The 25,727-nt window shown below is 42.2% G+C and overlaps 2 protein-coding genes and 2 long non-coding RNA genes across 10 annotated transcripts in view; 2 read left to right on the top strand and 2 right to left on the bottom strand.

Moving 5' to 3' along the window:
* Positions 1 to 14,646, top strand: part of LOC310762928 (heparan-alpha-glucosaminide N-acetyltransferase-like) — a 170,598-nt gene extending 155,952 nt beyond the window's left edge. For all 3 annotated transcript variants that reach the window (XM_083614752.1, XM_083614753.1, XM_083614754.1), the window contains 3 exons: positions 8,387 to 8,457; positions 11,254 to 11,366; positions 13,703 to 14,646. In XM_083614752.1, coding sequence (XP_083470878.1) covers positions 8,387 to 8,457; positions 11,254 to 11,366; positions 13,703 to 13,884 — 366 coding nt within the window. In that variant the 3' untranslated portion in view covers positions 13,885 to 14,646. The remainder of the gene's footprint in view (positions 1 to 8,386; positions 8,458 to 11,253; positions 11,367 to 13,702) is intronic.
* LOC310763049 lies at positions 26 to 23,911 on the bottom strand. The gene is made up of 3 exons (XR_014548430.1): positions 23,711 to 23,911; positions 21,107 to 21,182; positions 26 to 1,533 (listed from the first exon to the last, which is right to left on the bottom strand). It is a non-coding gene; the product is annotated as an uncharacterized lncRNA (long non-coding RNA).
* Positions 1,802 to 6,756, bottom strand: LOC310763002. The gene is made up of 4 exons (XR_014548349.1): positions 6,334 to 6,756; positions 5,506 to 5,621; positions 4,146 to 4,746; positions 1,802 to 3,926 (listed from the first exon to the last, which is right to left on the bottom strand). It is a non-coding gene; the product is annotated as an uncharacterized lncRNA (long non-coding RNA).
* Positions 20,030 to 25,727, top strand: part of RET (ret proto-oncogene) — a 123,748-nt gene continuing 118,050 nt past the window's right edge. For 3 of the 5 annotated variants that reach the window (XM_083614587.1, XM_083614588.1, XM_083614584.1), the window contains exons 1-2: positions 20,030 to 20,368; positions 21,178 to 21,310. The gene's annotated coding sequence lies outside the window, so the exon portion shown is untranslated. The remainder of the gene's footprint in view (positions 20,369 to 21,177; positions 21,311 to 25,727) is intronic. The other 2 variants (XM_083614590.1, XM_083614594.1) reach the window with 2 other exon arrangements.

Below are 25,727 nucleotides of genomic sequence, written 5' to 3'. Positions count from 1 at the left end.
TTTGGAGTAGTGGGTTGAATATTTCACATGTGGTAGTTGTTATGTGGTTTGAATTGCTTATTACTGCTCCTGGGCTACCAGAACTTGACCTGGTGAATGGTCTGAAGGCTGATAGGCCACCTTAAGCTAATCAGGCCTGGCTTTGTAAACTGCTTTGATGGGAGAACACTTGGGAACCGGCTGTAATCTGCTCCAAGCTCCTCAGAGGAAGAGTGGACTATCAATTAAACAAATGCCATCCATTTAGCAAGTATATATACATATATAAGAGAGGCTTGATGGATGTGCGGGAGGCTGAAACACATGTTTAAGGGTGCATGCCTGCTGCAAACTCCCTCTTCACACAATGTTACTACATAAAGTGTGTAGCTGCTGTTAAATTGCAGTTGACTGTAGATGCCCTTTAGATATTCTCCCAGCCATGTGGGAACAATTTATTGATGAGCAGCTCTTGCACAGCAGGAGGAAAATTTAACTACCCTGACCGCATAGGTGCCAAGGCTGGCCCTACCATTAGGTAGATTAGAACAAGGTGGATGTCTTGGGGGGCAGGTGGTGCAGGGCAGGGGGCAGCATTGACATTATGGAGGACAGAACTGTGTGTGCCACATTAGCTGCCTGGTGCTTTGTAGCTGTCCAATCGCCAATAGCGAAGTAAGCTTCAACTGCTAGTTCATTTGGCTTCTGAACATGGAATTGAGGGACATCTTGACATTTCACTTCACAGCAAAACCTCTTAGACCGGTCCTGTTGGGGACCATTAAAGGTAATTGAAATAGCAGATAAAATTATCTGCTACCATGAACTGTAGTGAATTTGCCTCTGTGATCATTTTGATGAGTTCAGTATATGGTTATATTAAATTACAAAACTGAGTCTAGCCATTGGGCCCATTTTGTCCAGTGTTGGCATTTGTGACTAGAACAGGTTCTTGTGGGTCACAGGCTTGTCTTTTCAAACCATCTCACAAGAAAGCCTTTTAATTGGAAATGGTGGGTCAACTGGGTTATTTTTCTTTAAAAAAACTATGCCTTCATCTGTGCAGAATGGGTGCTCCTTGCTTTCTGCCATTCTCTCTCTCTCTCTCTCTCTCTCTCTCTCTCTCTCTCTCTCTCTCTCTCTGGCTGTCAGCACAAAATGGTAGGGAATAGAAAGAGACCATTGTAGGTGACAAGTTGGAAATTATGTGTTTGCTCAGCCATGGTATAACAAGCCTGGAAGGCACAATTGACTACAGCAAGCAGAAATATTTCCAAGCCATTGATCCAGGCTCCACACACCATGCAGGAAACCCAGACTGCAGCTTGTCAGAGGCAGTTAGCAGTGGCTTTTGTAAAGCTGCCTCCTTGAGGATCTGTTCTTGGACCTTGCTCAGCAGGGGGCCTTGATTTCTAAAGATGAGTACCAGTGTTTGGAAACAGGTTTGCTTCATCGGTTCATACGTTGTTTCACAGTTCCTCTGGTTACATGGTTGGATCTTCCATGCAGTCCTTAATGGGGTCGATTTCTTATGAGTAGAAATGTAAGGCCTTTCTGTAATAATCCATTTACAACAGACAAGTTGTGCGGGAGAAAGAAGGAAAGCAGTTGCACACATAGATGTTATTCATCTTGAAGCAGCATCAGTTCCATAAGCCACAGCAATATGTTCAAACTGCTTCTTGCCTGTTCGTCTCCAAATCTAAAACTTCCTTTTCACTAGCTAACATTTGAACTTGCTTTTTAATTTTTTTTGCTCCGCCCTAATCCTTGTACATAAAAGTCATAAGATTCTCCCAGACTCTGCTCCTCCATACCCTCCCTCTGCCCATGATCTGCTGTATCACAATGGACTCTATTTTCAGCTATGGCTCTACCTTACCTGGCTTAACCTAAAACTGCTAAGGGGGCCAGTATTCTTGAAATTGAAAGCTGGCCATCATAGCTGAACGTGGCATTGCCTTGTTCATGAACTAAAATTTCATGTCAGCATTATTTCTTATGCCCGGTGAAGGGAATGATAGAAATTGAAGATGGGCCATATCCATGCAAGATTTAACTCTTAATGGCCAACTCTGAAGCACTCTTCTTATTTACATTTCCTCCTCTGTGTTCTTGTCCTTTGTTCTTGGGGGCAAGTGTTCTTGTCAATTAACAAGTGTTCTTGTCAATCTCAAAGGCTTGACAAAGGCAGCGCACATGACTCATGTCACCTTGAATTTGTCTTTGCATGTGCAGTATGTCTAGTGTTCATACACAGCACAATCTAGAATGGCTTTTTTAACAGGTCTGATTCTTTCTGGGTGCCCCTTACGTTAGCAGTGGTGCAGTTAGCCTTGCCAAACCTTTCAGCTTGGGCACCTATTTTGTGATATTCCAGTTGCTCAGCATTTAGGAGACCAAAGTGAATGTTTAATTCCACTACTAACACAGTTCCACAGAGGGAACTCCATTTAGCGAGGGGGATTACTGCCCTGTGTTTCATGCCACATGTGATTATCCTTTAGAGTCACCTATATTTCCACCCAATTCATTAGTGGTTCCACACATCAAATGGCTATTCTTATAAACATGCAGATCCCTTTGCTTAGCAAAACAGGATAAACTATTTGGTCAGTGTTGGAAACATGGCTGAAATTGCTCTTGAGTTTTTTTAAATAAAAAAGTAACCATAACCAATGCTCTTAAAATAGGCAGAGTTTCACAATTTAATCGTGCATGTATCCAAATGCAGTTCTTGAAATTTTTGCTCCCCTTAACAAAATATGAAATGGTGCCTCTGGTTTTCTAGAGCACCTAAGTGAAATTCAGCTTCATGTGTGCTGGGTAACACTTTATTTGCAAAGAGGTCAGAGCTAGTATTGTCTCTTCCTCACACAGCCAGTCAGATTGTGCCTTTGCAATGAATTATGGGTCCACCATCAGCTATCTGATCTTGCCCTTGCAGACTAGATGGCACTAATGAACATTGCCATGACACAAAATCAAACCTAATTTCATTTTGTGAGGGACAGCTGTGACTTTTGCTGTAAATATGATCCTATTGTGGTTTGGTGTGTGCACGCTGCAGTGATGGATAGCTGCATGTAATGTTAAGAAATGTTGCCATCACTTGTCAGTACAAGCCTATGTGAAATAAGCCCATTTTTTAAAAGGCATTAAAAGAAGCTTGTCATTTTTCTAAGGCTCAAGGCAGGAAGAAACATTTCCTTATGCTAGTGCTATATAACAATTGCAGACTTAAAGGATGAATGTAAGGCAAGGATGGGGAGCCTCCATCCCATAATTTCTCTTTGCCTCTCTATCCTGCCCTGAGGACTATCTCTAGGACTGCTCCTTCTCTCCTAGGTTGGCCAGTTGAACATTGCTGCCCTCCCCCCCCCCCCCCCCGGAGAACATGCTTCATCAAAAAAGAGAGGACCAAAGAGAACAGGGACTTATCATTTGCATAAGATTTGCATATGCTAATTTACATATAGATGCAGGTGTAGAAATAATACCACCATTTAAACAGGAATATAGTAACTCTTCCCAGGGTGGGGAACAAGACTGTGGGCAGGTGAGCTGCTTACAGTGCAGGCCAACTCCTCCTCTCCCTTCTTATCATTTTTTATTTTTAAACTACGCTTGGACCGGACAACCCTTCAAACAGTGGACTCTCCTCTGTTCAGTAGTGCACATGGCCATTCTGCCTTCTCTCCAGGCCAGTCTTGCTTCATCAGACCACTCATCTCCCTGGATCTGCTCTGCACTCTCCTTAAGTGCTTTTGCCTGGCTGGAATGTGTCCTCTTTGGTGTGTTGGAGCTTTTCGAGCAGGAAAAAAACAACGTGGTGCCCTCCAGATGTTTTCACCTGCAACTCTCATCTGCCACAGTCATAATGGCCAATGGTCAGGGATGATGGGAATTGTAGTCCAAAACCTTGGAGGGGGCTACGTTGGCTGCACCTGTTTCTTTCTTTTTTTTAATTTCTCTTTATTAATTTTCATACACATATATACACACATATGTACAGAAAATAAATTCTTCACGAAAAAAAAACAATAATAAGAACAACATAACTTAATTATAAGAAAACAAAAAAACAAAAACAAAGACAAACATGTAAGTTATTGACTTCCCTCCACCTCAGTTTTGGGTTATGTAATACATTTCTTCGGCTGCACCTGTTTCAGGGAACCACACACACACACACACACACACACACACACACACTCCATGCCTTTTGGCATTGGTGACACACACAAAATATTTACTGGGGGTATTGGCAGGTTCTTTTTTCTCACATTATCCTGTTATTCAGTTCCTGAATATACCATAAGCTAATATTATCAACTAAACAGAGGATCTTTCAAGGTCAGGCATATGGAGGAGCTGTTATTTAAGTGGGACCACTGCAATGTAGTCTTCAAAGTACTGTGAGATAGTTCAATATATTGCCCTTTTTTAAAGACAGTCAATGTGCAGTACAGGATCACATGTCCCAGCTAAGCCACTTTTTGGCCAGTGAATAACATTTGTGGAACTGGATAACGTGTGTGTCAATGCACATTAGCCAGTTTTGCATGTGCTATTTGTTGCACACATGATTTTTATTTATTTCTTGGACACGAGCAATGATTGCTGCAGTAATGTGGTTGTGTATTTGCACCTTAAATTTTGCACTTTTAACTGCAGCATGAGGGCTTTTATTATGCATGTTTTTGGCTCTTTTCTGTTTTCCTCATTGTAAGCCTTTTCAAGGACCACATAGGTTGAAAAGCATCTCTGCAATAAATAAATAAATAAAATCGTGTTTCAGCATTTTTTAATCTACTTTTCTCTGCAGGAGGGATGGGAAGTGAAATTTGCCATTGCATATTTGTGCAGTTTCTGCAAGACCTTGTAAACTAGACCAGAGAGGGGTATAATCTGGGAACGCCAATTCCTCCCCACCCAAACTTCTTGAATTTCAAACATATTTCAGGATCCAATCATGTTTGGAGCCCACACCCAAATTTGCAACATGAGTACATTTCTAACTCATTCTACACACACACACACACACACACACACACACTGCTTTTATTTTCATGCTAGTAACATGCCATTTCCTCACTCATCTTTCCACCTAAATTGCAGTGCTCTGTTTTGCTGATTTTAAAGCACAGAAACTGAACAAATATAGATTTTGGTGATCTTTAACTAAGTTTTAAATGAGTTTAAGGTGGGCTTGTGTACGTTTGAACACACCACAGTAATATATCTAATCCTGAGATTCTTCCCAACCTTTTATTACAGAAGCAACCCACAAAAGATTTTCAAGGACAGTAGCTCAGTGGTAGCACACACGTGATATTTGAGTGCTAGTAAAATGCAATTTCCCTGCAAATAGGGTTGCCTCGCCACCTCCATTTACTGACCACTGTGCCTTCAACAGGAATCAGGCATTCAGAAAATAAGCACAGGCAAAATCATATGTGAAATCTCCTCTCCCTTTCCCGCCCCCCTTTTTTGAATTATCAATATTAACACAAAACTCGCTACCTTTAATCAGGGTTTGCAAGCAAGCTTCTGGCTCTCATTGCAATGTCTGTTTCGAAACTAGCAGTGATTGTCTTTCACATTGGTGCTGGCACAGTTCATCACCAAGAGATTTTTCTCTGCAAAGAGAAAGGACAGGGGAGTTCACACATGCAAAAGGAAAAGAGGAGGATGCAGTGTATGAGCCTGCGGAGCACATTCAAATGCTTAACCCGTGGTCAAGGGATAACAATATTATATTTGCACCAGGCCTTTGTTTGGAAAGTCCATAAAAATTAGTGGACCAACTCTAACTCCCAGCTGAGAGCAGTGGGACTGAACAGAGCATCAGAGTCATTGCCATGTCTGAAATTTATGCCAGCCAGAGTAGAAGAAAGAGTGGGTTAGGACTGCTCAGTAAAGGAACTAATTTTCATTTCTGATTATAACCATGCATGAAAGTAGACTATTTTGCCATTGGCTTTTTCAGCTGCTCATTATTGGCTGGTGGGGAAACTATCAAAAACAGTTGTGTATGATCATTTTCTAATTACATAGAAAATCTCTCTTTATTTCCATCTCCTCCTGCCTCCCACTGCCCTGATGTTTGATTTCAAAGCATCTCCATTTTTGTGTTACAACATGAAACCTGAAGCATTCGTTAAACCACCTCAAAGCTGATTTAACCACAAATCCATTACACTTTAAGGCAGTTGATACAGCTTGTAAAAGTCCTGAATTTCCCACACACTACAGATTAAACGTTTGGAACTATATCCATTAAGCTATTAGTATAATACTTATATGCAACAGGGAAACTGTTAGCTATTTGTGATAAAATAGATGCCTTACCCAAGCCTTGAAGATAAATCTTTACATGTCAGGTTGGCAACAGTTGAACAACAAGTATTATTCACATGAATAAAATGTGCTTTTCTCCTTTGAGCCCAACAGAGGGTTTAGTTGTTTGTTTTCAAAACTCCTTCATAACAGTGCATAAGTTATTAATCCATAGCTTGATTAAATCTCACAAAAATCCTCCAGACAGGGTCTGCTTGAAGTCACCACACTTCCACACTCTCAGTCAAAGAATCAGCTAACAGGATAACCAGCCAACTACCAACTGCCAACTGCCACCTCCTTTCCCCAATACCATTTATTCTTTGTGAAACACATTTACAATGCAAATATAATACAAATACTAACAGAAACACCTGCTAGATGAGTCATTTATTGACACCCAGGGTTAACAAAAGAAAATTTCATGTTTCAGCCTAGTTACTGAGTCTGTGTCCATGCGTGCAGGATTAAAGCAGGAATGGGAACTTATGGTCATCCGGATATTGCTGGACTCAAATTATTATATTATATTATACTGGCTGGGACTGCTGTAGCATATGGAGGGTCCCAGGTTCCTGTAGTAAAGTATATGATTCAAAGAGACGCAGCTGTTAGGCCACAATGCTGCACATGGCTGATGGGCAGAGTTTGGTTAGTGGGTCTCATATTGTATAAGACTTCTTTGGTGGTATCACTGCAGTCTCAGCTTAAATGTTCAATTCCAGTACAGGAGGTAGAGGGGAACTTGACCGGTATAGTATAAAATTCTGTACTTCTCTCTCTGCTGCTTTTTTTAATTTTTAAAAAAGAAAGGATTAATGTCCCCCCCTCCCCTTGGTATGAGGGACAGGGAGGTACCACAAAATGGGGACTTCCACATGTTAAATTCCCTCTCACTTCAAAGCAAACCAAACCAAACCAAACCAAACCAGAGCAGCAAATCATTTCTTTTTCTCCCCGCACCCTGGATCTGACTCGCTGCTCCTACGGCCGCTTTGAATTATGACGCACTGTCACATTTATAGGGTGATTTCATCAATTGATTTATTTAATTAATTTAGCGTTTTTAACACCGCACAGAGGGTATGTGACAGAGTGTGGCATTAGCAATTTCCTTCAGCAATAGATTTATTTGAGTTTTGTCTGCCAGGATTTATTTGAAAAAATACCGAAGGTAGCTTTCTGGCCTTGCTGTTCGTTGTGGTGCAAACACCAACAGCTTGGTGTCGAAAAAGAAGACAACCAGACCAAATGTCCCCAAGGCTTAGAGACAGCAAAGCTACTGCAGTGGAGACTTAGCTTGCTTCCCTACCATCTTGTTCAGGATATAGGACTATAGGGAGCCTTTGGGATAAAGATGTCCAGGTCTCCATTTCTCATGAACAGGACAGTAAAGGGCTTCATTTGAGCCATGGCTTAATTCTAGAATGTGTCTTCAATAATAAAGTCCAAGAAAAAGCAAGTAACGCTGGCTGCAGCTCATTTAAGTAGCTTGCAATGAGGGATTCATTTGAACCAGGCCTTGGCATCTATTTCTGAAGGCAGATTTGTCCCAGAGTCCAGCAGTTGCTGGCCACTATAGCAAAGCTTTATGCTAAGAACTTAGTGTAGGCATGATGTCGGAACACAACAGCCTCATCCAAGATGATACTTAAAAATATTAAGATTGTCTTCTGTTGAGCTGTCATTTGTCAGTACCCTTGACCAATCTCTCCCACCAAACTGTACAAAATAATGTTACTATTGGACTCAACCTCTCTGGCATCCTTGAGGTTCTTTGACTCAGGCTGATCCAATTTCTGGAAAGGGCTTTGTTTTAGGAAACCTCATACAATAAAATAAAAACAATCACACTTTCAAATCAAGGTCTTCTATTCAGTTCAGTGCCTCTCTCTTTGCTCTGCAATGCATCTTTTGATTAGTTAATCAATGGAAACACTTAGAACTTGGCACACAATCTGTTCCTTCCTCTTCCTTTGCCTCTCCTCCCCTCCCTTTTCTGTTTTCCCTGAGTTAGATATGTTATCACTTGCTATTGACCTGTTCTCTTTTCCTTCTTATTAAGGGGATTATCTCTGCCATCCTAACCAAATGTACACAAAATGAAGGATTCATCCCCATCAATAAAAATCTCTGGTAAGTGCTTTAAAGTCTACCTTATAAGTTTGATTGATGCAAGTCACGGCAAAATTTGCTCATAGTTTGCATCATGCCAAGAATAAGATGAAAGATGTGAGATACCAAACACCACTTGGTTTGCCCTATTAAGATGCTTCTATTGTATTGCCCCTGCCTTTGTTGGGTTTACGTTATCCCCTGGTGTGATGTGGGCTGTATTACAAATGCTGATCAGCTGATCTCCTGTCATTGAACAATGACTCACTGCTTGAAGATTGGCTCCATTGGAAAGCATTGCTTCAGTGGTTGATTGGCTCATTCCCACATGCAAGGCTTCATTTGCTGCTACAGGCAACAGCTGCTGAGCATGCATGTATGAGCCACCCCTCTGTGTGGTCTAACCACACATTGCAAATGCATGTAACAAAGGAGGGAATGGTCATAGCATGCAAAGGTCCCAAGCTGAACCCCTGGCATCAGTGCAAGAAGGGCTTCTATCTGCATCCGTGGAAAGCTACTGCTTGTCCTTGCTCATGTCCAAAACAGAAGCATTTATGAGAAAGTAAAGGAACAAACTTTACTTAATGATTCAGATTCCATGGCTAGGAAAGAGTAGATTCTAATCCGGGTCCTCTTGCCAGGCAGAGGAGTAGCAGCAATAAATCTTGTCTGACCCAAGGTTCTGGGTTTGAGCCCTGCATTGGGCAAAAAATTCCTGAATTGCAGGGGGGAGTGGACTAGATGACCCTGGTGGTCCCTTCCAGCCTCACTTGGTACAGTATAAAGGCAGCTTTCTGTAAGCCTGACAGCTGCTGTTCCGCTTCAAGGGGGTATTTAGAGCAACACCAGTGGTACATGGGCGTCTGTTTAACCTTTTCCCTATCTGCCACTTCTCCACTACAGAGCCTCCTCCCAAAGGGAAAAGCAGGTGTCAGGCATTTGTTAACATGTAATTCTGCCATCAACTACTGTTTTCATATTTACTGGTAGCCATCTGGTTGTGGCATCCATTCAACTGGTAATAATACGTGGTTAGAGCTGGTTCTCACTGGAGAAGGTGGGGCTAGGATGCATAGCTGTCAACTTTTCCCTTTTCTTGTGAGGAATCCTATTCGGAATAAGGGAATTTCCCTTTAAAAAAGGGAAAAGTTGACAGCTATGATAGGATCACAAATGTGCTATGTATTCACACTATACATCCTGACAATGTAGGCAGACATTGCACTCATTACCAGGAAACACAGGCTGGCGGCAAGTACCATTCTGCTGCCAGCATTTCAGGAAGCTGGCCTAGACCTCAGATGGTAGAATCAGAGCATTCTCTTTTTTAGTGGGCTAGACTGAAAATTTATGGTACAGTGATGATCCTCTCATGAAAATCCATATAATAATATTTATCTTAAAAACCAATTCTGTAGTGTGACTTGATACCGTAGCTCTCAAATGCCTTGGTCTCCCCCCTTCCTTTTAAGTAAGCGCAAGGGAATTGTAGCAAAGACACAGTGCCCGTCTTTCATGTTTTCTAGAAAGCCTGAGAATATGCAGTGACTCCTAATGGAGAGTTAACTAGTTTTGAACACCTACAGGGGTTCAAATGAGTCTGGCCATTATCTCCAGCCCTTTTTATGGTGCTTATCAGAGAGGATGAAACACTTGGATGAAGCACTTGACGGTTTTAAAGGGAAAGTGAAAAATCAATAGCTACTTACAGCCCTTGCAGTATGCAAATGAACAGCCTAGCTGGCTGGGTCTAAGGAAGGGCATGGAAAAAAAAATATCATGTAGGACAATGGACTTCTGAGCCAAGAGGAAAAATATGCTGCCGCAAATAAACGTATAGCTTTACTGAAGTGAAACTGCTACATCCACTTGCTGTTTTTTGACTAAAATGGCAGCAAAATTAAGAGATTTGATGAAACTTGCACAGAAATTGACATGACATGACCTAACTATAAAAAATTTTTAATGTGATGAATAAGAGTTTTCAGTTTCTGAAGATATCCTGGGGTAGATAATGGCAAAGGACTGTTTTTGTTAAAGTGATGTAGCCTAGTGACTAACAAATGTAGCCCATGTATGCTTCCTTGGGAGTAAGGCCCACTAAGAATCAGGCACGGCTAACCTGGTTGCATCTGTCTCAGGGAGTGATGATGGCCATTCATGCATTCTTTGCATGTGTTGATGTATTCCAGCGCAGGAGCATTACAAATTGTTTGGGGCAGATTCAACAAAATAGCTGCACTAGGGGGAGCCAGTGCTACAAGTCCCGCTAGCGCAACAGGGCTTTCACTCCACTACTCACCCACTGCACACCTAAATCAGCTCAGAGAGATTGGGAGAATCCCCAGAACAGCACACTGGGGTGGTGAGACCATTACATCTGGCAAGCAAAAATGCTTGCACTGATAGAATAATTGTATTAACACAACATTGAATTCCACACTCAGTGTCCCTCAATATTTTGTGGTTAAAGCTACAAGACCAGTTATGATAGACCTGCTAACAATGGTGTTATCTCTCACAGTTGCTCTTGGATTTCTCTTCCATTTATATGAGAGTGGGCTCATTAGCTCATGGCTAGAGAAAGGGAGCAATTTATTTCATTAATTGACTAACTGAATGAATTTCTAGGCTGCCTTTCCACCAAAGTAGTCTATAACATAGATAAAATTAAGAGCAATTCAAATGGGACCATGATGATCCCTTTTCCTGTGTCTTCTCTGTTCCATAGCACTTGGCTAGGTGGGTTTCATACTCCAGTATAGCCCCACACAGTGAAGTTCTGCCTTTCTGGTTGTTTTCTGTGTTTGCTAGGTCTTTGTCCTTTGTCACCACCCTGAGCTGCTTCTCATTTGTCCTGCTGGGAATCATGTTCTATGTTATCGATGTGAAAAATTGGTGGGGAGGTCAACCTTTCATTTTCCCAGGTAAGATATTGCAGCTGTGGCCTATTATAACATTTGATTGGGGCAGTAACTCCAAGGTAAGTTTCTAACAGTAGCCCTGTGCAGACATTCAATCTACATTGAAAATGACATGGGGTAGGGGGTCAGGGTCACACCCACTGGTCCTGCCCCATCATTGTCCATAGCCTCTATGCATGGAAGAGTCTGTCCCTACAGGGATCTGTCCACATACACTGCTAACATGAAATCTGTGCTTTGTAAAAATGGAGGTTACAGATCTGCACATAAAGAGCTTATGAGTTTTGACAAGTCCCAACTCCCTTGCATATACAAAGGTCTGCACAGATCAAACATCAACCCAAGACTATTGAGGAACCTTTTTCAGTTAGAGTAGCCAAGAGGACAAAACCCTCCTCTGCTTTTGACAGCAAGTGAAATATTTTTCTTTTTTATTTCTCTTATTTTCCAGAGCCTTTCCTGGCTACTTACGTTGCTTTGGCTTTTGACCCAGCAGTGTAGTCTCTGTTTTGATTGTGGCTGTTGTGCATTTTAACGTTTTATTGATAATCTATTTTATAGATTGTTTTTATGTGGTTGTGGGTTCGCTTTTGTTCTTAACTATTAGATTTTAATAGCTTGTTGAAAGTTGCTTTGCCTGCTTTTTGTAGAAGGGCAGAAAAATGACTAATGAATGAATTACCGGTAATACTAATGAAGCTTGGTGATGGTACACATAGACACCCCACAAACCCTTGCCTGAGAATTGTACAATGTCAATTCCAAAACACATGAAAAGGCTGCTCTGTGATTCATTTAAGTGCTTATTGACATTAACAAGTGATGCTACTTTGAGAGTGCAGTGACTGTACCTGGTGGAAGCCAAGGATAAATCATTCTGTATTTTGCTCAGTCTTAAGACTTCCTCTGGAGCCACTTGGCAATCTCTACTTAATTATGTGTTTGTTCAGGAATACAGACTAGTAATTTATGAAGCTGTTATGCCAAATGGCTTATGTCTATCATAGGTCATAACTCAAGTCTCTAAGCAGCTAGACTTTTGCTCTCAGCAGTCCCTCTAATGCTGCTTAGCTATACATTGCTGATCTCATGCTGGACAATGTAAGTTAGATTCAGGTTCTCCCAGTCAATTTCTCACTGCACATACCCTCATTAGAGTGTAGGCTGCAGTTGCCCCTGACAGCTGTCCTTTGTAAAACAGTGTCCCTGTTTTATTTCCATCTTCCCTTTGGAGGCAATGCCATGCATCCTTTTATAAAACATCGTTAATGTGAATGGTCAGAGTTGCCACCTTTCAGGTTACAGCCCTCTGTCAAGTAGCGCCTCTAGAATCTAGATCCTAAGGACTTGTCAACACCGGAATTTAATGTTCGTCTCAGATTTCCGCAGTGCCCTGTGTGATGCCAAAGTCTGGTGCTCCCCCACCTCTCACACTCCATTCTAAATCATATTGCAGCACCCCCTTTTGCCTCTATAGGTGCACAACATCAGAATGCTGCAGAAGTGGGCTTAAGCCCTACTCTGTTAGGTGCAGCTTATCTGAAGTGTAGCCCATGTTAGTGTTCGTATCCACTGCTGCTTCATATAGTGTGAATGATGGTAGTCACAATGACCATGCTTCAATTTAAAACTTTTTTAATAATAATAATAATAATAATAATAATAATAATAATAATAAATCTGCCCCTTTTGCAATTGTTATTGACTGTGGTTCTAATAGTTTTGTTTCTTGTAAGCTGTCTAAAGGGCCCAATAAGGTCAAAAGGCAGGTTTAGAAATTTTAAGACCCATAAAACAAAATATCACCTGACCTGGTGTGGAAGTGGAAGAATAAAGTGGCTCTGTCACATGATCATGTTGGAGGTGGCAAAATGAATCACCGCTAGCATCCTTACCCTTAAACTTTGGGTAAGGCGAAAAGGCCAATTACAATAATGATTCACACCCCACAAGGAAATGTATGGGCAAAATAACTAGCTATCCTTCAGAATTGCAGTGCAGTGATTTTTAATATACAGATTGTCACACAGAGGTTATGCAAGCTACTGTGGTGTAATGGTTAAGAGCGGTAGACTCGTAATCTGGGGAACTGGGTTTGCGTCTCTGCTCCTCCACATGCAGCTGCTGGGTGACCTTGGGCTAGTCACACTTCTTTGAAGTCTCTCAGCCCCACTCACCTCACAGAGTGTTTGTTGTGGGGGAGGAAGGGAAAGGAGAATGTTAGCCGCTTTGAGACTCCTTCGGGTAGTGATAAAGCAGGATATCAAATCCAAACTCTTCTTCTTCTTCTTCTTCATAATGGTATATCCTAAACTATGTTTCTTCCTATGAATTTACAGGGATGAATTCAATTCTCATCTACGTTGCAAGCTCCCTCCTGAGCACATACTTCCCTTTCAACTGGGAAATGAAGTTTCCGAACTCCCACGCCGAACCCTTGTTTCAGAGTCTACTAGGCACTTCACTTTGGGTATTAGTTGCTTATCTCCTCTATAGGAAGAAGTTCTTTTTAAAAATATGACATCCTGGGATTCAGGAACGTAATTTCCTCCCTGCCCCCAGCTCTTGTAATATGATTATGATAACTGACAATCTCAAAACCTGAATCCTACACAGGATATGGTGGTGCTGCCACTCCATGTCTCTTCTCCATCACTTCTTGCAACATGTGACATAAAAATGTGTGATGCAACAGCACCATCCCTGCATCACAATAATATGAGGCTGGAGTGGGGAGACTTCAGTCACAATGCCATTACATCTCACTTTGTTTAAACATTACAAGGCAAAGATGCAGAATATAGAGAGAGCAGCAGCTCTTTGTCTCATATAGCATCTGGCTCACTCCCAAATCAGTTCCAGGAATCCAGTCTCAGCACCAAGCAGCAAGACAGGTAAGGAAGTATTCTGCCAAAGCAGTTTCTCATGGATACCCATTGGAATTGACAATGAATCCATTCCAAAGATGGGGGATAGGGAACTTGTGGCCCTGCAGGTGTTAGATAAATTCAAACTCCTATCAGCCCCAGCCAACATGGCCAAAGGTTAAGGATGATAGGAGCTGCAGTTCATCAACATCCAGAATCCACATGTTCTCCACACGATGCAAAATGTTGTATTGGAGCTAGCCCCAAATATCAACAATGGTATGAACTTCTGCCATGAACCAAATACGTTGGTACTGAAGTTTAGCTGGTTTCACTGATTCTTTGTGTACTTGTTCCCTTTTATCAAATGTGTGTCTCGAAGGTACAAAATAAATAAACGAGCAGCTTAAACGGTTGATTCAAGATGTCGTTTCCCTCATTCACGGATGTACTTTAGAAGCCATATAGTTGCACATTTGCGTTCAGCAAATCTCAAGTCATGTGAAACTTGAGGACATACTTCCCTAGGAAACAGGGTTAATGTAAGGACAGCATGTTGTCACCTCACTCTTCTTAAAAGTGAGGACTCTTCCTTTATGTTGTTGTTGCAGTATCAACCAGACTGCAGACGTCTGATATCTGCTACCTTTAGGGCGTGATGCTTTTGATAACTTTATATTAATACAGCTTGGGGCTGTAGTATCCCCCACAAGTGTTCTAGCGGTGTTACATTTACTAGTTTAGTGTATCTGGTACTCCAGGCAGAAATCTTTATTCTCCTTGCTACAATCCTATGTCAGCAGCCTACTCCTCTGACCAGAAAACAGAAGCTAATAAACTTTTTATTCATTGGTTACCCAAATCTATCACTGCCTAAAACTGATTCCCCTACCCAGGAAGCCACCATTTTTCTCCACCCATGACAAGAAATAAGTATTATTATTATTATTATTAATTTAATTTCTATACCACCCTTTCTCCAGTGATCACAGGGCTGTTTACAATATAAAAACACAAAACTGCATACTATAATAACAAACCAAAACAATACCCCCCGCACACATACAGTTTAAAAGACCATAGGTTGTTTAATTGGCCAAAGGCCTGGGGAAGAGGAATGTTTTTGTCTGGCACCAAAAGATATGTAACAAAGGCACCAGATAAGCCCTTCTGGGCAGAGCATGCTACATGCGGGGAGCCACCGCAGAAAAGGTCCCGCTGTCATGTTGCTGCCCTCTGATCTTCTCCCATCACTTGACGTGCTACAGTTCTTTCTACGGTTGAAGGCAGGGCCTTGTTTTTATTTTGCTCTTCAGTTAAGCATGGCTAGCATCACATCACTACATTGATCTCCAGCACTGGTGGGAACCTCACTGCGCTGTCCTACAATCAGTGCTGAAACTGCAGGATCTTAAGTGCCTCGCATAGGTCAGGGTTATGGCACTCCATGGGATTAATTTAATTTTAAAATTTCCAACCATCTATATTTAATCTGAGCTAGGGAAAATAGTGAGTCACTTTGTTTCAACATTGTGAGGCCTCCAGAATGTCGCCACTAACTAAGACTATAGGGTAATGTTAATATATTTCAAAATAGGGAACTTTCTCTCAGCAGACTTGTTAAGTTATATCTTAATATTGTCTTGGGGTGGGCATTAATAATAAAAGATAATTAAATGTTATTTAAAAAAAGAAATTTATGTGCTTATACTAGTGTTTTTCAAGTTATCCAGGAATATTTTCATACAAACCTCTCTACTCAAAATGCCCTGGATATCACTGTATATTGTAGAGGATTGTGGGAGATGTTATGGAGCAGATATTTGGCCTTGCCTGATGAGCCTCATCTAACATGAACAGAGAATAAGCCAGTGTGATCTGAGAGTGTATCCTATGCCAAACGTTGTTCATGGCTGCACATTGCAGGGGGGAAATCAGGAGTTACAAGTGAGTTGTCTGTCATTACTGATCTTCAGACTGCCTGATAAGCTTCCAAGGAATACCAGGATTCCCTGAAACACTTTTGGAAGACCTCTGGGTTATACCTGCACAGAAGCTCATTTTTGTGGAAGTTCTTAGCAAGCTTGGCCCCCATTACCACACACAAGGACTTGGAAGTACCCGATCCTGCTGTGGCCTTAACATTGTAAATGGGATCCTCCCTTAGCCCCTTGTGCTATTTACTGGAGGATGACTAGGAGAGTATCATCTACAGGAACGAAGGCTGCAGCAGAGTCTTTGGCCCTGGATGACTCTTACATGTACATTGGAACACACAATGGAGGAGAACTCCCATAATTAATCTGCCCACTGGACTTCTTGAGCAGAACGCGGGTGGCACTGTGGGTTAAACCACAGAGCCTAGGACTTGCTGATCAGAAGGTCGGCAGTTCAAATCCCCACAATGGGGTGAGCTCCCATTGCTTGGTCCCTGCTTCTGCCAACCTAGCAGTTCGAAAGCACGTCAAAGTGCAAGTAGATAAATAGGTACTGCTCTGGCGGGAAGGTAAACGGCATTACCGTGCACTGCTCTGGTTCGCCAGAAAGTGGCTTAGTCGTGTTGGCCACATGACCCAGAAGCTGTACACTGGCTCCCTCGGCCAATAAAGCGAGATGAGTGCTGCAACCCCAGAGTCGGTCATGACTGGACCTAATGGTCAGGGGTCCCTTTACCTTGAAAGAAGGAATTGTATGTCAAGTATTACTTTTTCAGTTAATGGATAACTCTTCTTGTTGTTGTCAAAACAAAATTTTTTTTTTCCTTCCAGTAGCACCTTAAAGACCAACTAAGTTAGTTCTTGGTATGAGCTTTCGTGTGCATGCACACTTCTTCAGATAAGAAGAATCTTGTTGTTGTTTTTCAAATAAGGGCTTTACCTTTTTATATTCAAAATTTATACTGGGTTCCTTTTTTATTTGGAGTTCTCAGAGTAAGGGAATACTCAGAGTCCTAGCTCCAAATCCCAAGAGTCGGTGAGTAGCCAATTTCTGTTTGTATTCCAAAGTCATATGAAGAATACTCTCTGGCAACCTAGCCTGGAAGAGGCTATAATGTGAATATGACAGCTAGGCAATATTTGGTTGGCGATATTAGAGAAGAAGTGTATAAGTGCCTCTGAAGAGGAAATCAGCCAGACTTGACTCTAGGTAAGTGGGATATCAACAATGTGTCCTAAACCCTCCAGTTGCTGCTGTATGGAAGTTTTTGTTTGTTTGTTTAAATTTATATACCACTTAAATGTGACAAAAACATCAAAGTGGTTTACAAAATTGGGATCCTAAATCATATTAATTTCATTTTTTAAAAACTCAGTCAGAGCAAAGGACAGTGAATGGAGAGCACAAATATTTCAAAAACAGCTGGCTAATGCTATAAGGATTGCCTGTACTTCTAACATATCTTTTTCTTTTTTCCTGACATAGCAAAACAGTCAAATAATCAAGGGAAACTTATTTTTTGAGGGAATCTTGTAAAAAATTGGTTGGGGAGAATTAATACTGAAAGGGAAAATTATTTCTGAGCATCTGGCTTGGAAAGGCATTATTTGTGGGGTAGGTGTGTTAGAGAAGAATCTGGCAGAGAAATTAAACTGTGAAAGGGAAGCTGTTTTCTGTATGTTTGGGTGATAATTGTGTTTGACCACTGCAGCAAAAGTACACCAAATTCATCTTAGTCCAATAGCAGCAATCCAGATACTTCTGAAAACAAGCAGCGCAGCGCAGCGCAGCGCAGGAAGGTATGCCAGATACTACAAATGTATTTCAATTCTTAATGTGTTGGCTTGCTCTGCAAAATCCTAGCAATCTCTCTCTCAGGTGTGGGGAATCTGTGGGACACCAGAGGTTGCTGGATTCCAATTCCAGTATGGCCAGTGATTCGGAATTGGAGTCTAAGAACATATCGGGGGTGTCACAGAGTTCCCACCACTGATGTAATATTTCTGTTTGAAAACAACAACTGATATTGTGATGCCACTTGTGTTACCCACTTATGAAAGACCAGTAGTACACAATCCCTACTCTCTGCCACCTTCACTTAGCCTTATCATTCTGCATACAATTCTGATTTTAATCTGAATTGATATGTTCCCTTTTAATTGCAGGGAAGAAGCAATCAAGGGCTGAAAACTAAACATTGATCATTCATAGCACGAAACTGGCACTTATAGCATATTCTGCCTGATTTGCCATTAACTTGCTGCAGTGGTCTGCTTTTTCTGCAACTGTTGGCCTGTGAATGGCCATTGAGTTGTTCAGTTCCTGCACTTTGCTGGCCAGACAAGCCATTGATAAAAAGGGACGTTGTGGTTTTGAATTGCAGACAGACCAATCAATCAGGGGACAAAGGATGAAGGCAAGTTATTAAAATTCAAACTGCATCTCAGCTTCCTGTAGAATTTTTAAAATTATTATTACAGCTAACTTCATCAGCAGTCAGAATAGACATGAACTTGCTGGCAACTGACATTTAAAAACTTCTTTTTGTGATTTACTTCCTATTTTTCTGTGCCATTATCTTTGCATGAACACTGGGCCAATATGTGTGACAGGAGATTAAAAGTCCCAAGTCCCTTCATACTTCGTTGAAATAAAGTTTAAAATAAATTAAAATTCATTAGATTTTTGCAAAGCATCAGAGCAGATTTTTGGCAACACAATGTTTTTAAATTGCACAACCTTGGGGGAATCTAATATAGACTTGTATAAAAAGTATGTGTGCTTGACCAATGATCAGGGGCAGATATATTATCTGGTTGCCACTAGCCTTCTAAAGTGGGAAATGGCTATGCTGGATAAAAGACATTAAATGTGTTTTCTGGAGTCTGTTTTTCCATAGACCACAGCTGAGGTCAATGCAGAGCAGAAATTTTCCATCCCCTGGAGCAGCTTGCCATGAACTTGATTATATGACCATATAATGGTGTATCAGATGTATCTGTAGGTGTTGGATTAATATGCAAATACTGGAAGATTATGTTATACCTCTTTCGGTCCTATTTGCAGAGCTGGCTGCTTGCTCATTTTACAGTGTTTTTTTGAAGTTGTTTTATTTTAACAGTTCACAGTTTAGAGGTGGGGAAACCATAAAGGCTATTCCACCTCCCTTTTACAAGCCGAGGCCAGAAAAACACAGCAGAATATTAGAAATACAAATGACAAAGGCAGGAATGAAATCAAAAGCCTGTGATGGCCTGGGATTTGGACTCAGAGGCTGAACCTGAGGAATCCCAGCCTGCACAGGAGTCCCCGCCTCCAGAACCAGCTGAGCCGGGGCTGGGGCCTGAGCCTGAAGGGTCCTCACCTGTGCTGGATCCTCAGGTGCAGGCACCAGCTGAGTCTGCTCTGGCTCCTGAGGTGATGGAGGACCCATTGCCTGCAGGTGCTCCACTCTCAGCCCCGTCAGGGGAAGAGGAGGTTGCCTCTGGGTCCGGTAACCCTCCAGCCTCTCCTGAGCTGCAGAGGCTCAGGGCAGAGAGGCGGAGGGAACTAAGTTCCTGCAGGAGGAGTGCTCGCCTCCAGGCCAGGAGAGGCAAGTCACCTGTGGACCAGGGCCGCCCTACGCCTTGGGGCAGATAAAAGCCAGTCAGCCCCAGTCCCAGGTTGCAGGAGCAATGTTGTTGCTAGCCTGTCCTTGCCTGCACCCTGTCCTGCTCTTCTGCCAGAGTTTCTGACCCCACCTGACTCCCTGCCTTGGACCCAGCTACAGCTTTGACGGACAGCCTCCATACCGCACCATCGACCTTGGACTGGACTTGGACCTCACCTCTTAGTTAGCCCCCGGGACTAGCACAAAGCCAGTCTTCCCATCACACTCTCAGGGTGCTCATGATTCTGGGTGGAGAGGCAGCAGACGGAGAAGCTTCTCTTAGGAAAGGCAGCTACTGACGGATCCAGATTTGGGGGCTGGACAAAGTGCCTGGTGACTTTACAGGGTGACAGGTGACAGTGGTAGTTTGGGCATATGAAGTAGCGCTGAAAGGAAAGTTGGGTGACTAGCAAGCAAAAGAGGGAGCCAGCATTTTCATCTCTCCTCATTGCTCTCAATGTAGTGTCACAGTGGATTAATGGTGAATTTAAGAGCGGTTTTCAGGCTCCATTCCAGACAACGCTGGGGTTCCTCAGAAGCCAATGAAAAAGGTCAGCAATGGCAGGGTGAGACATTAGGGCATAGGTGCCAACTTCCTGGTGCCCTGGGTGCCCAAGCACCCACAAAATTCTTCATGAAGGGACTGGACACCTTCAAATTTCAGTGTCATACACGCTGTAGGGCACCCACGGTCACAGGGCCAAGTTGACACTCCTGCATTAATGTGCTCAGTACTATACCACAGTGGTCTGTACAAGCTGCATATTCATAGGTTCCACATAGATATATTTGGCTGAATGGACAAAGGCTGGGAATAGGGTCCATCACCATGATAACAAACCTCTCCTCCATGTATCCTGCTCATCATCTAGATAAGGCTTGGCTCTTACATCAAGAACCACATTTCCTCATGGTCAACCAGGGGCCTGTGGTGGGTGGGGCCAGAGGTGAAAGGGGACAGGGCAATGGGTACGACTCCTATATTTGCATGGTAGGTTATATATTCCAGCCAAGCACAAGCTTCTGTAAGTCCAGTTACATTTTCCATACAGACAAGCAAGAGGCATCATCACTGTTCAGTAACACATTTCAGCCACAGAGAAACACCCAGGGAAGCTTGTGGAGCAGGGCTGGCATGGAAAGTGGGCAAGAGAAAAGGTACATCCTAGGGAGAGTCCCAAGACCTGATGCTCCCCACCTGTATTCCCCTGTATTGGAAGAGGAATAAACAAAGCACTTAGCTTCCTATAAACACAACCTACTCTAAGCAGTCAAAATGGCGGTCTTACCAAGTTTCAGTGGGGAGCTTCCAAACTGAATGCACAAATGCAAAGGCCTCACTCTTCCATGTTCTGCATAGGTGGGCTAGGAGAGAGATGCAAAGACAGGTTGAGGGCTGAGGCACAAAACTGGCTGCATCCATTGGATCTGGCGAAGGAGAGGCTCCAGGTGGAAAGAGGACTGCAGCCAACTTTCCATGGACTTAGTGGTTGGTGAGTTTCAATGGTCGCTATTTTTGCTTAGTGCATATATTCCTTTATGATGATGCCCCACCTTGATTGATTCAGAACAAAAAGCATACTTTCAAATTCCTGCCTTCAGCAGCAGGAAGCTGATTATCTTCCAAAACTGTCGTAACAAAAGGAAGGCAATGACTGCTAAACTGAGCAATTGCTTTTCACTGGACCCTTAAGAAATCTTTGACATCCACCTCCTTATGCCATAATGAGTGTGTTAGTCTTTAAGGTACCAGAATATTATCAGCGAAAGAAACCAATAGGAGAGTTACAGTACTTAAAAGTTGCCTTGGGCACCTTTGAAATTAAGTTGCTAGCTTTTACCATATTTATTACATTAATATCCAGCCTTCTTTCCATCATAGCACTCAAGGGAGCATACGCTGAGTTTCCCAGACCAGTCCCAGACCTGCTTAGCTTTAGCAAGATGGCTGCATGCGTGTTTTTTACCCCAGCTGATGAGAAAATATTTTACTATTTCAATGACTGGTTGGTCATTGATTGAAAAGAGAACAGTTTAAATAAATATTTAAACTGCAGTTACAACTATACCAAGGCTGCAATCCTGTGTAAGCCCTATTGAACTCAGATTTATTTTCTAAGTAATCATGAATAGCAGATGTGGGGAACCTTATTTTTCTTCCGGAGGGAAAGGTGGGTAGAGGGCAGCTTGCCTTCCGGAAGTGCTGTCCAACACCTCCATTCCACTTGGTCTCCCCAGGAAAGGCAGGATCATGTGCTGAACCCCTCAGGTTGCATTCTACTGTTGCATAGGATGCTGCTGCATGTATATTTTTTTATTGTAATCCTAGCCAAACTGACCATGCCAAACTTCAAATCTCACATGAAAGCATATACTGTCTTGTGAAATCCAAAAAACTATCTTTGCAGTCAAAACCAAGTGCAAATTCTCACTCCATTGTGTATATTCAGTTGAAACAGAATATGTTTTCTGTTAATATATAGGAACCCTCAAACCATGCATCGTTTATTCTACCTAATGTGCTTCTTTCAAATTCAAATAACGCAGAAGCATTTGTTGGAAGCACCCAAGTGTGCTTTCCTTGTCCTCGTATATAAAAGTGCAAATGTTAACCATGAATTTTAAAAAGGTCACTGCAGTTGGTCAATCAGTATAAATTGGATGTAGCTTGTGGGCAGAAATGAATCTAGTCAAGCACTTAGGTCTATGGTTTCCTTGTCTCTTCCATGAGCTCTTCTTAGGCTGTGCTGTTCATCTTCCTGCTTAAAGGTCCAGTTCATAGGAATATGGGAAGCTACCTTATACTGAGTCATTGGTCCATTTAGCTCAGCATTGCCTTTCCAGAGCTTCAGAGAGGACTCTCTCCCAGCCTTCCTTCGAGATGCTGGGGACTGAACTGGGGACACAGTAGATGCCCTGCCATTAAGCTATGGCCCTCCCTCAATAGATCCTATGGTGGGGCACCACTGGGACTTGTTAGGAGGCCCTTATTCCCCCCGCAGAGCTACAATTCTCAGAGTGGTTTAACAATCACCCCTCATTCGGGGGAGCTCTGGGAACTGTAGCTCTGTGAGCAGAATCAGGCTATCCTAACAGCTCTGCACAACTCGGTTGTACAAATGAGCCACAAGGGGCAGGCTTGTATACTTGCTCCCAAAGGTGAGGATTTTGCTTTCAGTCTACATTTCAGTCAATGTTGAACTCTCCTCTGTACCCAGCAATGCCAGGAGCAGACTGGTAAAACCACTGGGCTTGAACAGAGAGCTGGGGGGGGGGGGAGTATAACGTGTGCCTGGAACCAACACCTTTTTAAAACATTTATCATCTTGTATCATGTTAAAAATCTACACTTGTCTGTGCTTACCAATCCCTACTTCCAGCAGAATAATAACAGTACAAAATTGATGCTCTTTGAGCAAAACTTATTCTTTCTGTCCTGGATTCCCCTTTGCTTTCCCCCCATGTCCATTTATCAATCATGGAACTTTTTTATTTTTATTTTTTGTCAGTATAGATCTTGTCCTCTGTAAACTGTCTGTTTGTGTAATGGATGGATTGGTTCCTGCTTTGCTTCATTCAGATGGAGGGCAAGTTCAGATGCCATATGCCTCAGAGAGAAAGCAAGGCAGACCAGAGAGGACAGAGGAGAGCTTTAGAGGACCTCTGGCCGCTCTTTTCAGTTTTATTGTTAGAGCCATCCATGGGTGGCAGTTGTATGTGGTGAGTGTGAATTTAAAAACAACACTACCCTAATTTTGTTTTAGCATAATGGAGAATGAAAAGAAAACATTAATGAAGTGCATGTGTGTTTTGCTACAACAGGCCAAGGCTACTACTGTCACAAAAATGGCACAATTACAAAAGATTTTAATCCTACTGAGATAGATTCATACCTCAGACTTCACGCAGGAATTGGGGAACATTTTCTGTTAATGTTGGCTGATCCAGTCCCTTTGGTTGGCCACGGTTGCAAGTTCCACAGTCGCACTTGGTCATTTGATAATTGGTTTTCAAATAGCCCTTTAAATAAACATCAGAAACTCACTGGTAACTTAAGATCAGGCCTTCCCACTGATTCCCTGGAACCAACTGACCAGTTTGGATCTCTTCTTTCAATAACAGTCTGCCGTTGCCCTGACAACGCTTGGGCCCAGAACTCTGGTTTGCCACTCCAGGTGAAGCTGCTGATGCAGTGAAACAGAGTGTATTAATATGCTCACGATGTCAGTCATTTTCCCCAAATGACTGAACAATTTAGCCATTTTATTAAACCAGTGAGTGAAAGAATGATTTTGTGAAGTGATTTAATTTCCGTCATTTCATCAAAAGTATTGGTTTCACAAGGTTACTTTCACAGGGAAGGGCAAAATCCATTCCTCAGTTGTGTGGCCAGCTGCACATGGGAGGGAACCTTCCCCACACCCACCATGCACAATGTCCCAAACACCCTTCAACCCCACCCTCTTTCCAAATGCAAGACGTTGATCCCCATGCAGATCCCTGTTTGGGGATGTGTGATGCCCTACTCTTCCCACCCAAACTTCATCTGTTGAGCATACAGTCCGTGAATGATGAACATTCATGCTGCTTACAATATAAAACTTGAATATAAAATTGTAAGACATGCACTGCAACATTTTTACATGCAAATTTGAAATATGTGAGTAGCCCTCCCCACCAGGGTTTGGGTTGTGGAGATGGCTAATATTTACATGTACCCTTGAACCTATCTAAACAATCTTGCAGCATTGCTAGTGAGGGCTTAGGATGCCTGTAACACAGGTTTTAGTCGTGCCAGGAAGTTTCCTTGACTTTTAAAGATAATGTCATGTTGACACACTGGATCAAATCCTTCCAAGGTGGTTTTATGCGATATAGTATGCTGACATTACCCATGCTCCCTTAACTGAGAGCAACTTGTGGGTGTGCAATAGGTTTCCGGCCACATAATCTTCTGAGCAAACATAATGCTCCTTCTGCAGGTTAATCTGGGTTTCTTATATATATAAAAGCAGCACAAATGTCAGTGAATCTGAATAAATTACCTGTCGAAGGAAAGAGCCACCACTTCTCGGTTTTATTAATGTTCTTTTAGCACAGAGGCTTTGAACTTTAACAGATATATTGCAAAGCTCAAAGTCCTAACTGCAAACTTGTACAAAATGCAAAAAAGACATTAAAATAATTCCTAATTAAGAAAATCAACCTGCCCAGTTCATGTGCTTTCCAAAAGCAAAGAAGAAGAAGAAGAAGGAGAAGAAGAAGAAGAAGAAGAAGAAGAAGGAGAAGAAATTTTAATCCCCTAATGATCTTTATGTGGGCCTGGGGCCCTTGATGCCAGCCAGATGTCAAACATGGCTGTACATCTTCTGAGACAGTGTAGGTGGATTCTTTAACCTTCTGGAAATGATCAAGGGAAAGCTGGTGTAACATAATGGCCAAGTTTGAACTGTGAGCCAGGCAGTCCTTGGGTAAAATCTCGCCTGACATGTCCTGTAGCAGACCTTACCCTCCATTAAAGTGGTAGCATTTTATCACTTTTTTGTTTGTGGAGAAATTTTCTACATCAGACCACTGCGTCCCACGAAAGGGGTCAGGATTCCACCCCACGTTCATTCAGTGGTCCTGATTCTGTGTTTTTAAATTAGCACGTCGAGTTTTCCGCATCACTCATATCTCCATGCCAAGGAAATAGCAAACCCACTTTGCCCTGTTTAACTTCTGTTAGGTTTCTGTTAAAGGTGCAGAAGGGAAAGTCAAAATGGGTTGCGCTGCATTCCTGGTGTGGTGTGTCCTCTGAATATAATATAATATAATATAATATAATATAATATAATATAATAATATAACATAATATAAATGTGTGTGTAGATACAGCAATGCATACTGATTTCTCAAGTCCTTATTTTG

This window comes from Podarcis filfolensis (genome assembly GCF_964270895.1).
Source record: "Podarcis filfolensis genome assembly, chromosome: 5".
Lineage (NCBI taxonomy): Eukaryota > Metazoa > Chordata > Lepidosauria > Squamata > Lacertidae > Podarcis > Podarcis filfolensis.
Note: the sequence above shows the minus strand (reverse complement) of the source record. Positions and strands in the feature narration are given on the sequence as shown.